Here is a 19,020-nt window from a genome sequence, read left to right on the forward strand (position 1 = left end):
TGTTTCCCGTGTCCTGTTCCTGTCTGTATCATGTATCCTGCCCGATCCTGGATTGTCTACTTACCGTGAGTTTTTGCCTGTTCCCTGTCTGTACCTTCGCCGAGCCTTTTCGTGTATGACCTGGACCGTCTGACCGTGCCTTTAAGAATAAACCTTTTGTGGATTATAATATCGCCTCCGTGCTGTGCATGTGGGTTCGCCGTCTGCCTGCTTCGAGTCCCTGACACAAGCATTGTGAGAACAAAACAATAACCTATAATATATAATATATATAAATAACAATAAACTTGTGTAATGTTCATTTGACATGCATATGTTTTTCAGATGGATGGGATTGAAATGTTTTTCCAATCTAAAGATGTCAGTGGCGATAACCAGATGTACTGTGATCAGTGTGATGCTAAAACTGATGCTACAACTGTAAGTTTTCTTGATTTGCACATTTGAAGTGTGGCCCTCTGTGCCTTAGTAAAGCCTTCACACCATTGAAACTGTATTATGTGCACAATTAAAATAAAGGCTAGAGTGCCTTTATTTTAATTGTGCACATAATACAGTTTACATTAAAGGTAAGAGTGTCAGACATACAGTCCTTGGCTCTCACAAAATGAGGCCTGTTTGTGAGGTAGTCCATAATCCACTCTGTCAGATGGAGCTCCAGCCTCCTCCAGTTTGTGTTCAAGAAGCACCAGCCAGATGGTGTTAAAAGCACTGGAGAAATAAAAAAACATGATCTTCACAGAGCTGCCGGTCTTCTCCAGGTGAGAAGGAGCTCGATGTAGGAGGAAGATGACAACATTGCAGAGGGGGCACTGTTGGGTTGTGGTGCCCTCCCCGCTGTGGATCAGGGTCTTACAGCTTTGGTGGCCCGTCTGCCTCCATCCTTCGGAAGCCAGACTAGGAAGTGCAGGGTGATAGATGGGTGTGTCTCTCTGGCCAGTAGGGGTCAAATCGTTCAGAAGCGACAGTGGTCTGAAACACAAAACACAACAACTTAATCACACACTTTATGCCTAACAAATGGACATACAACACAAAAGGGAATAACAGAAAATATCAAAGAACATACAAAGCACGTGAAAATAAAAACGTTTTTTGTCTTTACTAACATTAAACCTCACAAAACTTCTATCAATATTGTTGGTAACTATTTGTAATTAATCAGTTGAAGCATAACTGAAATTAGCTGATAGGTTGAATGTATAGCTGATTGGATCTGCAAAGCAAAAGGTGCAGAGCTCAATGTGCACAAAAAAAGAAAAAAACATTTTGATTTCAATAAAAATACATATTCTGCACATGTTGTTAACAGTCCTGTAAATAATTCCTTAAATCTTTGTTGAAAGTCTTGTTTTAATTAGGTATCCAACCAGGATTTCCAGTGTCAAAGTGAAGTTAGTTAGTTAAGCATATACAGTAACTCAACTTATCTAGGAAATACATATATTTTTTATTCCATGTCACTGCATAAACATGTCTTTATGAACCCAAGTTCCCCACTCCACAGTCTAGGATTTAGCCACACACATTTCCCCCCAAATCCATAAAAGCATTAATTCAACTAATTTGCTTTAATAGTAAGATTTCTGATTCTGAATGGTTTATTATAACAATATAAAAACAATACAACAATATTTATTAACTCGGAGAAAGATTTTCTACTCTGTTGTTTTTTGTATCAATTACGTTCAGCCATTTCTTTTCATTCAAAAATGTATGCAGATTTTCAGCGCAATGGGTAATGGTCAATAGTGAATAATTGTTGGCACCCTAACTGAAACTAGTATGAGAAGGAGTGACAGGAGCAAAGATTGCTGCATGATGTTCTATTTGAATATTTGCTTTTGCAATAATTTAGCAAATTTGAAATTTTAAACTTTTGCAACTTTCAACCCTTTGTTTAATAAAATAATATGAAAAATAATATATAATATAACATGTTAATACCGCTGCGATGGACTGGCGACCCGTCCAGGGTGTACCCTGCCTCTCGCCCATAGCCAGCTGGGTTAGGCTCCAGCACCCCCGTGACCCCGCATTAGGGAATAAGCGGCTTGGAAAATGGATGGATGGATGGATGTTAATACCATGTTTATAATTTTGCTTCGCCATTTGGAGAAAACTCTTCAGCTTTGTCCACTCTCACCTCTTTAACCAGCTTGTTAAGTCTCCTCCTGTCTCTGCCTGTACTGCCCCCCATTTAGCATACAGCTCGATAAAGGAGTGCTGAGGCAACCACAGTGTCATAGAAAGTCCTTAGTAGCTGTGTGCTGTAGCAAATTCAAAATAATAATTCAATATTAATGCAAAAACATCAATATTCCTCAAATTTGGGGAACCAGGTCTTTTTGCTAAACCAGGCATTAATTCATCTAGTAAAACACCAGATGTTGATTTAATGAAACTTAAGATTAACTAGACAAAGCATTTCCACAGGAAATGCTTGCACGCTGAATGTATTTCTGAAGAATGGCTGAAAGTAGATGAAAATTTTAAAACATTTAAACATAGCTGAAAATAGCTGAAGCATGTAAATCCTAGATAAATATATGTGAAGAGAATTAGAAGTTTAAACAGAGCTGAATATTTGCAAATGAAGCTGAAGTAGTTGAATTTCAAATGGAGGAAACTTGAAAAAGACTTGCTTAAATTAGAGAATTGCTAGAAATCAAGAAAGTGTTTAAAGATTTGCTTAGTTTGATGGAATATAGCTTAATGTATCAAAAAATATTATAAATAAATAGTTTTGAGGTTGAAGAAGAGCTGATAGAGTTAAAGTTGTGGAAATATTGAATATAGCTGAAATTAGCTGCAGAGGAACTAGTTAAGTAGTAGTAAATTGAAAAATGTTCGAGGTTTTGGAGGAAGCATCTGCAAGCAATTGCTAAAAGTAAAATAGTCTCATTATTAATCATAGTTAACCAGTCAGAAGCAAAAATAGTGCTACTGAAGCTAACGATTTGGATTGGTGTTTTATTTCTTTTTGAAAGGAATGTGAGTAAGTGTGTCAGGCGGCTTAATATGGCGGACCCACATGCACGGCGTGCACACATAAATGTAAATTTGAATTAATCTACAGTAGAGACATCCAGCATTTATAAATCATGACTAAGACAACATAGACACTGGGTATTGAGCGCATCTGTATTGTCATCAGCCACACATTACTGCCGTGGGACTACGTACCTCCTCTCTGAGAGGGTCAGCGCGGTAACGCACTCAGCATTACCGCATTAATTAAATATATTTCTTCCTAGGATATTGAAATAATACATTATCCTGATGTTCTGATGCTACAATTGAAGAGATTTAAGTTTGAATACTATCAAGGCAATATGGATTTTCCCTACACAATTCAAATACAGGTAAACTTAAGTTTATTTAATTGTTTGTATTTTGTTCTATCTTAACACATTTTTGTTCTTAATTAATGGCAATGTTTCTTTTATCAGAATCAAAACTATGAGTTGTATGCATTTGTGGAGCATTTTGGAAATCTGAAAAATGGACATTACACTGCAACGATCAACTCCCAGGATGATGAGAAATGGTATAACTTCAATGATACCATGGTCACACTGGTAAGACTGATCCCCTCTCCTTCATTGTTTCCAATCTACAGTTACATAGAGTAGCTACGCAATTACTGTATATAGAAGACTGCAAGCAAATATTGATGTTGGAAAACCTTTCTATTTGTTTCAAAAATAGGCTGAATACAAATCATCCCAGTGTCATAGCACGCAAAAGTAAGTTTTCATTGTATTTATAATGAAAAGTTGTTGTCGTGATGTTTTTCTCTTCTACATGTTTTACATGGAAATTGTGGTTTGACCAAGTAATGTCAAACTCAACTAACAACTGAATCCATTAAATAATGCAAAATGTATTTCTTAAAATTATTAAATAACCAAGTCACAATGGTATTGGGTAATATTAAATAGATTATTGTTAAAAAAGGACATTAGTCATAGTTTCTAGAGATTTGCTACCAAATGAACTTCTCTTCGTAACTTCTCAACTTTAAGACACTTTGCATTTGAGTCTTTTTCAGTGACATCTTATGTTTCTGTCAAAAAGAAATCTATGTAAAAAAAGCAAATTTATATAAAAAATAGTTTTTGGTCCCATATTAGTAAACAAGATTACCCATACAGTGCATAAAGTATTTTAAACAGCTCTACAGCATTGCGGTCTCACTACTATGGATTGTAGACTCCACTAAACAAAAGCAACACACACGTACCAAAATATGTTTGATATCAAACTTTGGTCTCAAGTTAAAGTACAGAACCAGACGTGCCAGCGTAGGATTCAAATCCCCATGGGCAAAACTTTCTTGCTTTGATGTGATGACAGTTGTTAGAAATGTCAACACTATACTATAGTAGCATTCCATCTTAAAATGAGCATCCACTATCTTATTCATGAGTTCTAGACCCATGGTTATCAGTCCTATTGTGGCAGCGGTTCTGCGTCAGACCATGTCGGCCACCACAAGGGTTCTCCTGCTGATGACTGCTGCTACCATGGGGGTTCTGCTTTGGATGACAGCAGCCGCCACAGGGTTTCTGCGTCAAATCATGTCCACCACCACAAGGATTCTCCAGCCGATGACTGCTGCTACCACAGGCGTTCTGCCTCAGACGACATCAGCGTCCTTAAACATCAAGCGCGACAAGTAATGAAAAAAGTTTTATAACAGACAGCTGGACTAGTAGAAAATGTCTTATGTATGTGATATGTTTCAAAATAGCAAACAGTTTTTTTTTCTTATTGATCCCATGTCAGTGAACAGTATTACCAATATACTACGTAAAGTACTTTGAACAGCTCTACAGCATAGCGCTCTCACCACCATGTTGCAGACTCCACTAAACAAAAGCAAAACATACCAAACTAAATGTTGTATGTTTGGTATCAAACTTTGGTCTTAAGTCAAAGTACTAGACCTGCCAGCTTAGGATTCAAATTTCCATGGTCAAACATTCCTTCTTTAAAGTGATGACAGTTACTGTAGCAACTGCGAAGCTGTGCTATGGTAGCATTTCATCCTAAGTGAGCATCCACTATCTTGTAGATGAGGTCGAGACCAGTGGTTATCAGCCCTATTATGCCAATTAAATCCCTTAATTTCAGCACAACAGCAACATTTCTGAATGATTACTGAATGATTACTGAAAATTCTCAGGCTTTACTTTTTGTGGAATAAATTAAAATATACCTGGCTTATTATTATTATTTTTTTACTTAATGTCATTTTATTTACAACACGTTGGCTAACCTTGTTGTTATTTTAGGACCACTAGGTCCAATCCTTCTTATCTCCTTTTCTACAGAAAACAAAGTAAGAAGGCCAACACAGGGGTTCAGCATCAGACGACGGGGGTTGTGCGTCAGACATTGTCGAACGCCACTGGGGTTGTGCTTCAGACGTTCTCAGCCGCCACAGGGGCTTTGTGTCAGACTTTGTCAACCGCTACGGGAATTGTGCGTCAGACGTCAGGCGCCTTGCGTCAGACGTTGTCCAACGCCACTGGGGCTGTGCGTCAGATGTTGTCGAATGCCACTGAGGTTGTGCATCACACGACAGGGGCCTTGCGTCAGATGTTGTCGAACGCCACTGAGGTTGTGCATCAGACGACAGGGGCTTTGCGTCAGATGTTGTTGAACGCCACTGAGGTTGTGCGTCAGACGACAGGGGCCTTGCGTCAGGCGTTGTCCAACGCCACTGGGGCTTTGTGTCAGACATTGTCGAACGCCACTGGGGCTGTGCGTCAGACGTTGTCGAACGTCACTGGGGCTGTGCGTCAGATGCCTTCAGCCGCCACTGGGGCCTTGTGTCAGATGTTGTCGAACGCCACTGAGGTTGTGCGTCAGACGACAGGGGCCTTGCGTCAGATGTTGTCGAACGCCACTGAGGTTGTGCGTCAGACGTTGTTGAACGCCACTGGGGCTGTGCGTCAGACGTTGTTGAACGCCACTGAGGTTTTGCGTCAAACGTTGTCAAACGCCACTGAGGTTGTGCGTGAGACGACAGGGGCTTTGCGTCAGATGTTGTCGAACGCCACTGAGGTTGTGCGTCAGACGACAGGGGCTTTGCGTCAGATGTTGTCGAATGCCACTGAGGTTGTGCGTCAGACGTTGTTGAACGCCACTGAGGTTGTGCGTCAGACGTTGTCCAACGCCACTGGGGCTGTGCGTCAGACGTTGTTGAACGCCACTGAGGTTGTGCGTCAGACGTTGTCGAACGCCACTGAGGCTGTGCGTCAGATGCCTTCAGCCGCCACTGGGGCTGTGCGTCAGACGTTTTCGAACGCCACTGAGGTTGTGCGTCAGATGTTGTCGAACGCCACTGGGGCTGTGCGTCAGTTGTTTTCGAACGCCACTGAGGTTGTGCGTCAGACGTTGTCGAACGCCACTGGGGCTGTGCGTCAGATGTTGTCGAGCGCCACTGGGGTTGTGCTTCAGACGTTCTCAGCCGCCACGGGGGCTTTGTGTCAGACTTTGTCAACCGCCACGAGAATTGTGCGTCAGACGACAGGCGCCTTGCGTCAGACGTTGTCCAACGCCACTGGGGCTGTGCGTCAGATGTTGTCGAATGCCACTGAGGTTGTGCATGAGACGACAGGGGCCTTGCGTCAGATGTTGTCGAACGCCACTGAGGTTGTGCGTCAGACGACAGGGGCTGTGCGTCAGACGTTGTCGAACGTCACTGGGGCTGTGCGTCAGATGCCTTCAGCCGCCACTGGGGCCTTGTGTCAGATGTTGTCGAACGCCACTGAGGTTGTGCGTCAGACGACAGGGGCCTTGCGTCAGATGTTGTCGAACGCCACTGAGGTTGTGCGTCAGACGTTGTTGAACGCCACTGGGGCTGTGCGTCAGACGTTGTTGAACGCCACTGAGGTTTTGCGTCAAACGTTGTCAAACGCCACTGAGGTTGTGCGTGAGACGACAGGGGCTTTGCGTCAGATGTTGTCGAACGCCACTGAGGTTGTGCGTCAGACGACAGGGGCTTTGCGTCAGATGTTGTCGAACGCCACTGAGGTTGTGCGTCAGACGTTGTTGAACGCCACTGAGGTTGTGCGTCAGACGTTGTCCAACGCCACTGGGGCTGTGCGTCAGACGTTGTTGAACGCCACTGAGGTTGTGCGTCAGACGTTGTCGAACGCCACTGAGGCTGTGCGTCAGATGCCTTCAGCCGCCACTGGGGCTGTGCGTCAGACGTTTTCGAACGCCACTGAGGTTGTGCGTCAGACGACAGGGGCTTTGCGTCAGATGTTGTCGAACGCCACTGAGGTTGTGCGTCAGACGTTGTTGAACGCCACTGAGGTTGTGCGTCAGACGTTGTCCAACGCCACTGGGGCTGTGCGTCAGACGTTGTTGAACGCCACTGAGGTTGTGCGTCAGATGTTGTCGAACGCCACTGGGGCTGTGCGTGAGTTGTTTTCGAACGCCACTGAGGTTGTGCGTCAGACGTTGTCGAACGCCACTGGGGCTGTGCGTCAGATGTTGTCGAGCGCCACTGGGGTTGTGCTTCAGACGTTCTCAGCCGCCACGGGGGCTTTGTGTCAGACTTTGTCAACCGCCACGAGAATTGTGCGTCAGACGACAGGCGCCTTGCGTCAGACGTTGTCCAACGCCACTGGGGCTGTGCGTCAGATGTTGTCGAATGCCACTGAGGTTGTGCATCAGACGACAGGGGCCTTGCGTCAGATGTTGTCGAACGCCACTGAGGTTGTGCGTCAGACGACAGGGGCTTTGCGTCAGATGTTGTCGAACGCCACTGGGGCTGTGCGTCAGATGCCTTCAGCCGCCACTGGGGCCTTGCGACAGACGTTGTCGAACGCCACTGGGGCTGTGCGTCAGACGTTGTTGAACGCCACTGAGGTTGTGCATCAGACGACAGGGGCTTTGCGTCAGATGTTGTTGAACGCCACTGAGGCTGTGCGTCAGACGACAGGGGCCTTGCGTCAGGCGTTGTCCAACGCCACTGGGGCTTTGTGTCAGACATTGTCGAACGCCACTGGGGCTGTGCGTCAGATGTTGTCGAACGCCACTGAGGTTGTGCGTCAGACGATAGGGGTTTTGCGTCAGTGGTTGTCAAACGCCACTGAGGTTGTGCGTCAGACGACAGGGGCCTTGCGTCAGATGTTGTCGAACGCCACTGAGGTTGTGCGTCAGACGTTGTCGAACGCCACTGGGGCTGTGCGTCAGACGTTGTCGAACGCCACTGGGGCTGTGCGTCAGATGTTGTCGAACGCCACTGGGGCTGTGCGTCAGACGTTTTCGAACGCCACTGAGGTTGTGCGTCAGACGTTGTCGAACGCCACTGAGGTTTTGCGTCAGACGTTGTCAAACGCCACTGAGGTATTGCGTCAGACGACAGGGGCTTTGCGTCAGATGTTGTCAAACGCCACTGAGGTTGTGCGTCAGACGTTGTTGAACGCCACTGAGGTTGTGCGTCAGACGTTGTCCAACGCCACTGGGGCTGTGCGTCAGACGTTGTCGAACGTCACTGAGGTTGTGCGTCAGACGACAGGGGCCTTGCGTCAGACGTTGTCGAACGCCACTGAGGCTGTGCGTCAGATGCCTTCAGCCGCCACTGGGGCTGTGCGTCAGACGTTGTCGAACGCCACTGGGGCTGTGCGTCAGATGTTGTCGAACGCCACTGGGGCTGTGCGTCAGACGTTTTCGAACGCCACTGGGGCTGTGCGTCAGACGTTGTCGAACGCCACTGGGGCTGTGCGTCAGATGTTGTCGAACGCCACTGGGGCTGTGCGTCAGACGTTTTCGAACGCCACTGGGGCTTTGCGTCAGACGTTGTCGAACGCCACTGGGGCTGTGCGTAAGACGTTGTTGAACGCCACTGGGGCTTTGCGTCAGACGTTGTCGAACGCCACTGGGGCTGTGCGTCAGATGTTGTCGAACGCCACTGGGGTTGTGCTTCAGACGTTCTCAGCCGCCACGAGGGCTTTGTGTCAGACTTTGTCAACCGCCACGAGAATTGTGCGTCAGACGACAGGCGCCTTGCGTCAGACGTTGTCCAACGCCACTGGGGCTGTGCGTCAGATGTTGTCGAATGCCACTGAGGTTGTGCGTCAGACGACAGGGGCCTTGCGTCAGATGTTGTCGAATGCCACTGAGGTTGTGCGTCAGACGACAGGGGCCTTGCGTCAGATGTTGTCGAACGCCACTGAGGTTGTGCGTCAGACGTTGTTGAATGCCACTGGGGCTGTGCGTCAGACGTTGTTGAACGCCACTGGGGCTGTGCGTCAGACGTTGTTGAACGCCACTGGGGCTGTGCGTCAGATGTTGTCGAACGCCACTGAGGTTGTGCGTCAGACGATAGGGGTTTTGCGTCAGTGGTTGTCAAACGCCACTGAGGTTGTGCGTCAGACGACAGGGGCTTTGCGTCAGATGTTGTCGAACGCCACTGGGGCCTTGCGTCAGATGTTGTCGAACGCCACTGGGGCTTTGCGACAGACGTTGTCGAACGCCACTGGGGCTGTGCGCCAGATGTTGTCGAACGCCACTGAGGTTGTGCGTCAGATGACAGGGGCCTTGCGTCAAGCGTTGTCCAACGCCACTGGGGCTGTGCGTCAGACGTTGTTGAACGTCATTGGGGTTGTGGGTCAGACGTTGTCGGCCGTCATCAGGGCTGTGCATCAGACGTTGTCGGCCATCATCGGGGGTGTGTGTCAGACGTTGTTGAACGTCATTGGGGGTGTGTGTCAGACGTTGTTGGCCGTGCTTAGTGTGACAGTAACTGTCACATTTCTGGTTTTGCGTCGCATAACGCCGTCTGCCTCCGGCATTCGCAGCCACGAGGGTTCTGACTCAGATGATGCTGAATACCAGTCATCCCAAAGTCATAGCAGGCAAAAGTAAGTTTTTCATTGTTTTTTTAATGAAAATTTTTTTCTTTCTCTTCTACAGGTTTTGTTGGGTAATGACAAACTTGACTACGTATGTCTTACAATTAATACATAATCAAGTAACAATGGTATTGGGTAATAATAAACACTGAGACACTCTGCATTTGAGTCTTTTTCAGTGACTTTTTATTTTTCTACATTTAAAAAAGTCAGAAACAGCAATTTACAGTTCCTTAATACAAAGGTTGTAAAACTGACAGCTGGACTAGTAGAAATGTCTTCATAGTTTTTCGAAATAGTTTTTTCTCATTGATCCCATCTCGGTGAACAATATTAACCATACACTACATAAAGTACTTTAGTACAGCTACACCACCATGGATTGTAGACTCCCTTAAACAAAAGCAACATAAACACACAGTACCAAACTAATAGTGGTATCGAACTTAGAAGCAAAAAATGGTATGTGCAAGAAAAACCTAAACAAAAACAGCACAAGACACGAAAATTGAAAAATACACAATTAATCCATTAGATATTATACATTTCTGTCCACTCCCTATTTCCTTCCTCTTAAACATCTCATTATGTTTAATATCCTCCTACTTTTTTGTACAATTTTCTTTACATGGTTTCCCCATGATAAACTCTTGTCAAACCACAGCCCAAGGTATTTAAAATCACCAATTTTCAATGGGGGTTGACCAAAACTATGTCGGGTATTAATTATGAATAAAGAGACACTCAGATTGCTCTATAATTTCTATGCGGCGAAGTTATTATCAACCAGTACGCAATCCAGTAAGTACGACACCTTACAACTAGTGCGTTGTTTCTGCACCTGCCCCAGCAAAGGTCAGGCTGACAGGGGGCGGGGCCAGGCTGTGAGGGGGCGGGGGCTCCAATTATTAATTCCAATAACCAAACCTATGTGTTTTTTCCTTAAGTTATTTGCACATGGGATAGGTTTGTTTTAAGATGGTGATTTTTAAAGTTGTTTTTAGTTCATACGATAGTTTGGGTCAAAATACAATAATTTTAAAGCGACAGTACTATATTTCTTTATTTCCCATCTGGCAACATTGATTTACTGTTTTATTGATGAGTTCCAGACGCGTAATTATCAGTCCTATTGTGCCTCTAAAATTCATTACTTGACTGCTGAAAACAATGCATAAAATATATAAATATCATTGATACATATTTTCTGCAAAAAAGTTAATGAAAATTTTTATTTTTTTGCGGAATCAAATAAAATATATATATATAAATATATATATGGATATTTTTTGACTTTAGGTCCTTTTGTGTACAGTACTTTGGCTAATCTTGATATTTTAAGGCCACTAGGATAATTACTGCTTATCTTCTTTTTGACAGAAAAAATCTAATTAAGACAACCGCCATGGGGGATCTACGTCAAACATCAGCCACTTCAGACGTCGGCTGCCACGGGGGTTCTGCCTCAGATCCCGGTGGCCACAACGAGGGTTCATCCTCATACGACGTTGGCTGTCATGAGGGTTCTGCCTTAAACGACAATTGGACAATTGTTGTTATAGTTTTTATCTTCTACATGTTTTACATGGAATTGTGGTTTGATCAAGTAATCCCGACTAACAATTTAATCCATTAAATAATGGTATTGGGTAATACTGAATACATTTGTTAAAAAGTACATTATTCAGTCTATGTTTAAACACAGTACTACTTATTCTCCCAAAACACAGTTATTAATGTGATTTGAAACGGGAATACATAGAAGCACAAATTTAATTAGTATTAGGTTTATTCACCAGCAGTTTTGTTAGTGTTTTAAACTTTATTATTAGCTAAATATGAGTAATGATCAAAAATAATAACCCATATTCAAGACAGAAAACAATGTTTGGTCAACTTCTCATCTCATCCCAAGATAATAGATAACAGAGACCCTGTCTCCTACAAAAGTGGAGCTGTGACTTAAAGCAACATCCCACATATGGCACCAGGCTTCCAGATTTAATATCAAGGACCATGGATACACCTTTGTGTGGCTCACTGGAATCTCCACCACAAAGAATACCACAATCAGCTGATCACCAACATGTTACTGAAAATGTGCATGTCCAGTAAATGTTGATCCATGTTTGTCTAATTATTCTCCCTAATGATCCTTGCAAGAACCAAAGTTTTCTCTAGGTGATTTTAATCTATACATTGAAAATCAATCAGACTCTAGAATTTTTAAATGTACAGTAAGGTCCAGAGAGTCTCTGCTTTGGCTGCCAGTGTGTTTTAGAATTGATTTCAAGATTATTTTATTAGTCTGTGAGCCTCTTAAATGTTTCAGCTAATGCTACTTATCTGAGCTGCTTGTACCCTATAATCCTTATAGAATAACTGTTATTAGACCTATTATTATATCTGTTCTTGTTTAATATTTGTAGGTGTAGGGGTAAGGTTTTATTTGCTCTAACCACCTTACACATTGCTTTTTTATTGCAGTTGTGGTGAATAGTTTATTGGTGGTTTATGCCTATATTGTATTGTGTGAAAAGTGCTATATAAATATAAATACATTTTGATTAATTAATTGGTTGGTCGGTATGGTGGCCCTGAAATGCAAATCACAAACCAAAAGACGAAACACAATGACATTAATAGGAAACACATCAACATTAACAGAAAACACAACAACATCGTGGAACCGAGTTTTCATCTGCACTTTTTTTGCACGGTTTTTAATCTGTGCGTGGTCCACACTGAGTGAGGGGACTGAATATAAAAGGTGTCTTCTTCCTTATTTTATGCATTTGTCACATGATTTATGACTTATGTTCTGCAATTAATGTCTCGTGTTTTGTCTTACTGTATGCATTTGACATTTCACCTAGATTGTTCAGTGTTTGTCTCTGCCTGATAGACTCTGGACTCTCGCTCCCAAACCCAAGGCCGGGGAGTTGAGTCTCTCTGTCTGTTGAGACAGAGAGACTCAATGAGACAGTTGAGTGCTCCTTCTTCTCTGTCAGACGCCAGCGATGCAGGTGTGAGAATGTAAACATCTCCACACACACAGCGACAGCGATGAGACGGTGCATGCAGTCTGATTGGGCTACACAGATGTTCCACCGTAGTCAAACAGGGGGGTTAAAAGGCAAAGGAAACTTGAGGATCGCGGGCTCTTTGCATCACTCATGTCATCTCTTTGTATTTCTTACAACGAGGACAGTGAACAATTTTACAGGTTCTGTTGTCCAGCTGCTGCAGGATGCCACAGGTGGGACACGCTCTGATGGACGGACACTTCACAGACCTGAGCAGCATTTCCGGGCAGGTCTGCAGTGTTTCTACTGACTGGTTGCAGCAGCCATCGTTGTCGCAGCGGTCTGAACGTGGATCAGGACCCTTCCACTCCCTCAGACACTGCCAGCAGAAGTCTGGAACTCAGGTAAAAAACAACAACAACCCCTCCCTGGGTCTGCTAAGGGGACTGACTCAAAATCCTTGAAACTAGAAACATGAAACAAGATTAACAGCTAAAAACTACACAGGACTCAAAATAAACAAAACATTTATGGGAGACACTAGGAAACAAACAAACCGTAGTGATGAACATCTGTGTCCAAACAACATCTCATACCTGTCCTACAGGATAAATGAGAAAACAAATATCTGCGTTAAAAATATCCAAGACGCTTTAGTGACATCTAATGGTCTTGCTTGTTTTGTAAAGTCTTAGTCTTAATATTCCTTTTATTAAATTTGGAACCACAACATATGAGTTGAAGGAGAAAATAATAACCTACAGGAAAAGGGTTTTGAAGTTGTGTAAAAATTAATCAATTCAATCAATACAATGTTCCTGTCTGTATTTAACGAAAAGCTAATGAAGGTCAGGGAGGTTTTTGTCGTGTTTGAGAAGCATGACTAACATATGACCTGATCACAGAATCACAGCCAAGAGTTGACCATATAGCTACACTTTATACCCATGCCCATTATATACCCATTTCAGTCTGTTTCACCCGCCAGCTATAAACGAGTCTGTCTCTGATGGAGCCACTTCCGAATCCCGTTATAGTCTCCAGTCATGTGACGTCTTGAAGTAAGTAACTGTGGGACTGGACCAGTGGATCACAGTTGACTTGGCTGCTTAGTTCAGTAACTGCGTCCATGTGGCTCCAGATTGAAGCATTATGGAAAAGCCCTTAAATGACTTTTGGACAATGACAGAAGGGAAGTGAGGGTCTCAGGAAAGTGAGACTCTGGCTACATGAGCAACAAGACAGTATCACAGAGTGACTGCATGAGGAAGCACCACAGCGGAGGAGACCGTTCAACACACACAAAAAGCTCCTGTTTGTCCTGTTAGTGTGTTTCCACAATACGCATAGCACCTGATGTGTACTGCCTCTCACCAGTAGATGATTAATGGACAAGCTGCACTGGACCATATCATCCAGGAGCTGATGGTCCTGATGCTTTTGTGTTTAGATGGTGGTAAAATATACTCTAAGTGTGCACATTGCACCATCACTGAAGTAAGTGCGTGCTCATTAGCACCATAAACTCTTTTCAAAGGTGAAATTTTTTTTAAATAGTATTTTTACTTGCACTTCACTATAATGTGTTTAGATGAGTCAATGGCTGTCAGTGGTGTGTGGACCACTACTGTCTTCATTACTGTTGTGTTACATATTAATGGTTTAGGGCCAGTTGAAGTGTGCCAGTTGCACTAAGCCATCACGTGGGTTCTTTTAATAATAATAATAATAATAATAATAATAATAATAATAATAATAATAATAATAATAATAATTGAACTTTATTATTTCCCATGGAAATAACCAGTATTTTACCAGTAAAACCACTAAAGGTGTTAACAATGTTAAAACATGTAAGTTTTGGTAAATGCTTCACAACAACTCTAATGCAGACCTGAACTCTAAGGTTTCTGGATGCTTGTTAAACATTGTATACTGTAAGTGTTTGTGGTCATGGATGTCTGGAAACTTCATTCTTAAGTCCTGAACATAACATATCAAGGTGTCTTTAAATTGGTTTAATAAATTATTAAACTTTGACTTACTAAATTAAAATGGTGATATTTTCTTTCACCTGAGACACTGTATCTCTCTCTAATATGGAGCCTAATACTTAACCCAGAGACTGTTACCCAGGTCTTTCAGAGATTCATACAGTAAATAGACGTTACACTATGACTTTATTCACATATATGTGTAGTAGTTACAAACCATTAGACACGTTTACAGTCTAAACTGAAATATTTGAAGTAATGATGTAATGGTCATTTTGGACATCATAGAGCAGAGACAAAAACCTCTATAAGCAGATTTAGGTTGTAAAAACACATTATCCACATTAAAGAGTAAATGCCGTGTTTAACATGAACATGTTGGCCTATAAAGCAACCTTGAGCTATGAGCGTCTTCCTTCCTAGCGTCTGTTCCACACAGGGATGGAGGTTTGTCTGGGGGCGACGCCGTCTCTGCAGGGGATGAAGTAGGAGCTGGTTCGCAGACACTCCTCCGTGAGCTTCAGGCACACGAAGCAGAACTCCACCTGGCAGCGAGGGCAGATGATGTTCTTGCAGCCCGTCTTGTCGTGCTCCGCCCGCTGACCGCAGGTGGGACAGGCCCGGATGGAGGGACAGGCACCGACGCCCTGCACCTGGGGCAGCGCCGTGTCCTTGCAGGTCCGGAGGAGCTCCAGGTCGTGGTTGATGCAGCCGTCGTTGCCGCAGCGGTCGGAGCGAGGAGCCGGACCCTTCCACTCCTTCATGCACTGCCAGCAGAACTGGAACGCTCTCTTCTTGTCTGCGAGACAGATGGTGCACTGCACACTGAGATTTGTCAGGTCCTCTCTCTCCACAAAGGTTTTACACCCAGGACACTGTGGAAAAGCATGAAACGCTGAAAAACCACTAACAATAATGACAGGAAATCAGTGACCGGCTGCATTAGGATGTGAATGAAGGTGATCCAGGTAATGTTACAGGTAACTGGACACTCACCGATTTGAATTCACAGTATTCTGCAGCAGCCAGTCGCGCCATGTTCTCCTCAAAGTGCTGCATCTCGTCAGTGGTCAGCACTGCCAGACGACGAACCTCCTGATAGGACCACACTGCATCACACTTCTGCAACGTGCCCTGCTTCAAGGCAGGACACTTGAATTTGTACTGACCCTGGAGGAGAAAGGACAGCATCACATGATGTGATAGAGAGGGAGGTTGGCCACAGAAGCGCATCACACACATTAAGTAGTCATTATTCAGCATTAAAGTCAGTCCTGGTCAAAACTTGAAAGCTTATTTTGGTTGGTTTCAAAGAACACGCCTTTGTGTGTAAGCGATAAAAAAGTCAATAATTTGATAAAATGTCAGTAAAGAGGCAGATGCGGTCTGTACCTGGTCCAACAGGCTGCGACACCAGCCGGTCAGAGACTCCGGTTTGACGGCGTGGCCGCAGGACATCTCTGCGCAGAGACCCTGGTCTCCGTCCTCTGGCGCTGAGACCAACAAAAACCAGCCGACGTGAACTCAGCATCGCGGGTTGGCGGAAAACACAAACCTCTCAGAACCACTAGAATAAAGGCTTATGAGCGATCTGAACATTTACTCACGCAGCGGATCCAGATCATCTGGTTTGTTGACGAACTTCAGCGTCGTGTCGTTGGGGTCGTATCTTTTCTCGTCCCGAGAAGTCATTTTGTCTCCTCTGTGTTGGACCTGCAGCTGCTCGGAGCGGAGGTAGCAGTTTATCCTTACTTTCAGTTTCACCGGTTACGAGAAATCACGTGAATACATCCACCCCAAAAGTGATAGAGATATTGTGTTGAACATGCAAAATACACAAAAAGGTCCGCTTGAATTAAATTAATATGCAGACAGTATCTAGTTTGATAAAGTCTTTTTCTAGGAGTGGAGCAGCATTTACTAAACACAGTCACGTGTCAAACGATGCTGGAATTTCCGGGGATTTCCAGTTATCAGCAAAACAACAATGACAACACGCGTGAACTCAACGTAAGACGATAAAAGACTGAAATTATAGCGGAAATTATAACAGTGGACATGGACCTGCTGCGAGTCATGATTCAGTTTACCTACAACGAGGCAGTAAAAGAAGATACTGGCAAATGAGTTGTATATAATGAATATATAAATATAATATAATTTTAATGACAATAAATCCGAGACGAAACTGAAGGTTATTCTCAGCCCCTGCGTGACGTCACAGGTGGACTTGTTAAAACCCTCAGCGCTCTAAGAGCAGCAGAGGCGACGGGGCGGCATCTCTCCCGCACACGAGCAGCGCAAAATGGGGAAACTGTTCCAGGTCGTGGTCCACGGCCTCCGGGGCGAGAAGATGATCGTGGACCTGTGTAACACAGAGGAGCAGATGAAGAGCATGACGGTGAAGCAGCTGAAGGAGAAGATCGCACAGAGGCTTCCCGAGAGCGCAGGTAAACACCGACGAGGAAGCAAAACGTGCAGCCATTTGCGCAATCCAGACGAAGGAGCGTTGACTTTTTGTTTAGTCTTGTTCAACCTGGATAAAAAGTATATAAGAAGAACATCATAAATAAAAATAATGCTGCATAAATTTGAAGAAAGCAACTTTATAACTGATAAACAGCTAAATACATCCTGTTATTATCAAAAGTGAAACGTGAATGTAGATTGGGTGTGTTTTTTAGATATGAAACGCTTGTTCGTATCGTCAGAAGGAATATTTGAATGTTAAAAATATTAAATGAATCTGCCATAATTCAAATTAGTTTACCTGATGCATCATAATATTAAGAAATCAATTTAGTTGAAGAATAACAGCACAACTGTGTGTGTGTGTGTGTGTGTGTGTGTGTAGGAGAGGAGAATCTGCGGCTCATCTTCACAGACAAGATGCTGGATGGAGACGACACTAAACTCTCTGACTATGGAATCCAGCAGATGTCCGTCATCCACATGGTGATGAAGGTTCCAGGAGGACTGCTCCTTTAATCGAGGCCTTTTCCTGCTGCTGTTTTTTTTTATTGGAGCTGTCAGAATGTTAAGTTGTATAGTTGCTTTGTTACCTCTACAGGTGTTTGAAGATGACTTGTATATTAAAATACGTTCTTCCTGAAGACTTCATGTCTTGTTGAGGTAGATGCTTACACGAAAAGCACGTCAGCCGTCAAATGCCGACACCAGGTCTCATAAATCACTTCCTCACTGTCCTGACACCCTTTTGATATTTAGAAAAATGTGTCAAAGCTAATGCAGCAATATTCCTGACACGCCCTGAATGCTCCATTCAGGTAAGTGTGGAATAAATGAAAGTGAAAGTCAGACTGCAAATGTTCATGTGACTTAAAAATGTGGAGCTGTGGAAGTGGACTCAGTGCTGCAGATTTGAAAGTGATTTTCAGAAATTCACATTTTGTACATACGTATACTGTACAGGCTACAGACCTCATCAGACTCACATCAGTAACATTGATTGTAATAGATTCACAGATAGTGAAACCTGCAGGACATCACGTGATTCATTTCAGACAAATCCTGACACTCCTTTCAGTTGTGATGATGGTTTCATATTGGTTCAAAGTAACTTTTGTAAAGTCACATGTAGTGACTAGTGATTTAAACTCTGTTATCAGACCACAAGCCTTTTCCTTAGGATCACTGTGAAATACCTAAGGATTGTTCTTATAAGTTAGTAAGTTAAACCTGACACTGAAGAACAGAATTCTCGAAATTAAATCTGATTGTAGATCTGTAGCGTTCATTAAACTGGTCTGGGGGTGGAACAGGAGATGAGGCCAGACCACAAGAGTTCAGTTGAGTTCAGGAAAGCACCTTCCCTGAACTTAGAGATGTCACAGGCAAAAGGAGGAACTGACTCCTCGACTTATTGAACAAAGATTGAAATGGCACAGAACAATGAATACAATCAGTAGAAAGATGATTCAAACGTAACATTTTGTAAAACAGGAGGTCGGCCTCAAGGGAAATGCAGAGATAAACAATTAGGCTAAATATAAGTGTTTATTATATCAGCCCCAAATCTTGTGTTTCTATGTGTGATTTATAAAATGTAAATTAAGTAATAAATGTAGTTTATTTTTCACTTGCACCAAACATTGTTTATTT

At 43.5% G+C, this 19,020-nt stretch overlaps 4 protein-coding genes across 4 annotated transcripts; 3 read left to right on the plus strand and 1 right to left on the minus strand.

The window, feature by feature from the left end:
- The first annotated feature begins 238 nt into the window (after window positions 1–238).
- Window positions 239–6,905, plus strand: LOC129603030 (PWWP domain-containing DNA repair factor 4-like). Its single transcript, XM_055502531.1, has 7 exons — window positions 239–420; window positions 3,258–3,365; window positions 3,453–3,581; window positions 3,712–3,749; window positions 4,439–4,681; window positions 5,301–6,760; window positions 6,886–6,905. Exons 1-7 carry the CDS (start codon window positions 325–327, stop codon window positions 6,903–6,905), a joined length of 2,094 nt encoding a protein of 697 aa, XP_055358506.1. The 5' UTR covers window positions 239–324.
- A 1,660-nt stretch (window positions 6,906–8,565) lies between these two features.
- On the plus strand, window positions 8,566–12,449 carry LOC129603825 (PWWP domain-containing DNA repair factor 4-like). Its single transcript, XM_055507047.1, has 2 exons — window positions 8,566–9,887; window positions 11,259–12,449. Exons 1-2 carry the CDS (start codon window positions 8,590–8,592, stop codon window positions 11,512–11,514), a joined length of 1,554 nt encoding a protein of 517 aa, XP_055363022.1. The 5' UTR covers window positions 8,566–8,589; the 3' UTR covers window positions 11,515–12,449.
- A 2,193-nt stretch (window positions 12,450–14,642) lies between these two features.
- si:ch211-212k18.15 (uncharacterized protein LOC563681 homolog) lies at window positions 14,643–16,733 on the minus strand. The gene is made up of 4 exons (XM_029142771.3): window positions 16,506–16,733; window positions 16,291–16,391; window positions 15,895–16,068; window positions 14,643–15,773 (listed from the first exon to the last, which is right to left on the minus strand). The coding sequence occupies exons 1-4, from the start codon at window positions 16,588–16,590 to the stop codon at window positions 15,318–15,320; spliced, it is 816 nt and encodes a 271-aa protein (XP_028998604.1). The 5' UTR covers window positions 16,591–16,733; the 3' UTR covers window positions 14,643–15,317.
- Window positions 16,734–16,909: 176 nt separating this feature from the next.
- zgc:194655 (uncharacterized protein LOC794380 homolog) lies at window positions 16,910–18,011 on the plus strand. Its single transcript, XM_029142772.3, has 2 exons — window positions 16,910–17,348; window positions 17,753–18,011. Exons 1-2 carry the CDS (start codon window positions 17,204–17,206, stop codon window positions 17,884–17,886), a joined length of 279 nt encoding a protein of 92 aa, XP_028998605.1. The 5' UTR covers window positions 16,910–17,203; the 3' UTR covers window positions 17,887–18,011.
- Window positions 18,012–19,020: the final 1,009 nt, after the last annotated feature.

Source organism: Betta splendens, chromosome 2 (assembly GCF_900634795.4).
Source record: "Betta splendens chromosome 2, fBetSpl5.4, whole genome shotgun sequence".
NCBI classification, from domain to species: Eukaryota; Metazoa; Chordata; class Actinopteri; order Anabantiformes; family Osphronemidae; genus Betta; species Betta splendens.

Excerpts from the sequence above, each read along its gene's own strand:
- si:ch211-212k18.15 (XM_029142771.3), bottom strand. The coding sequence starts at position 16,590 with ATGACTTCTCGGGACGAGAAAAGATACGACCCCAACGACACGACGCTG. Across the intron at positions 16,069-16,290 it reads GTCGCAGCCTGTTGGACCAG|GGTCAGTACAAATTCAAGTG; the intron begins GTACAGACCGCA and ends TTTCTCCTCCAG. Across the intron at positions 15,774-15,894 it reads AATACTGTGAATTCAAATCG|TGTCCTGGGTGTAAAACCTT; the intron begins GTGAGTGTCCAG and ends GCTTTTCCACAG.
- zgc:194655 (XM_029142772.3), top strand. The coding sequence starts at position 17,204 with ATGGGGAAACTGTTCCAGGTCGTGGTCCACGGCCTCCGGGGCGAGAAG. Across the intron at positions 17,349-17,752 it reads GAGGCTTCCCGAGAGCGCAG|GAGAGGAGAATCTGCGGCTC; the intron begins GTAAACACCGAC and ends GTGTGTGTGTAG.
- LOC129603030 (XM_055502531.1), top strand. The coding sequence starts at position 325 with ATGGATGGGATTGAAATGTTTTTCCAATCTAAAGATGTCAGTGGCGAT. Across the intron at positions 3,582-3,711 it reads ATGATACCATGGTCACACTG|GCTGAATACAAATCATCCCA; the intron begins GTAAGACTGATC and ends TTTCAAAAATAG. Across the intron at positions 3,750-4,438 it reads CAGTGTCATAGCACGCAAAA|ACCCATGGTTATCAGTCCTA; the intron begins GTAAGTTTTCAT and ends CATGAGTTCTAG.
- LOC129603825 (XM_055507047.1), top strand. The coding sequence starts at position 8,590 with ATGCCTTCAGCCGCCACTGGGGCTGTGCGTCAGACGTTGTCGAACGCC. Across the intron at positions 9,888-11,258 it reads CAAAGTCATAGCAGGCAAAA|AAAAAATCTAATTAAGACAA; the intron begins GTAAGTTTTTCA and ends TCTTTTTGACAG.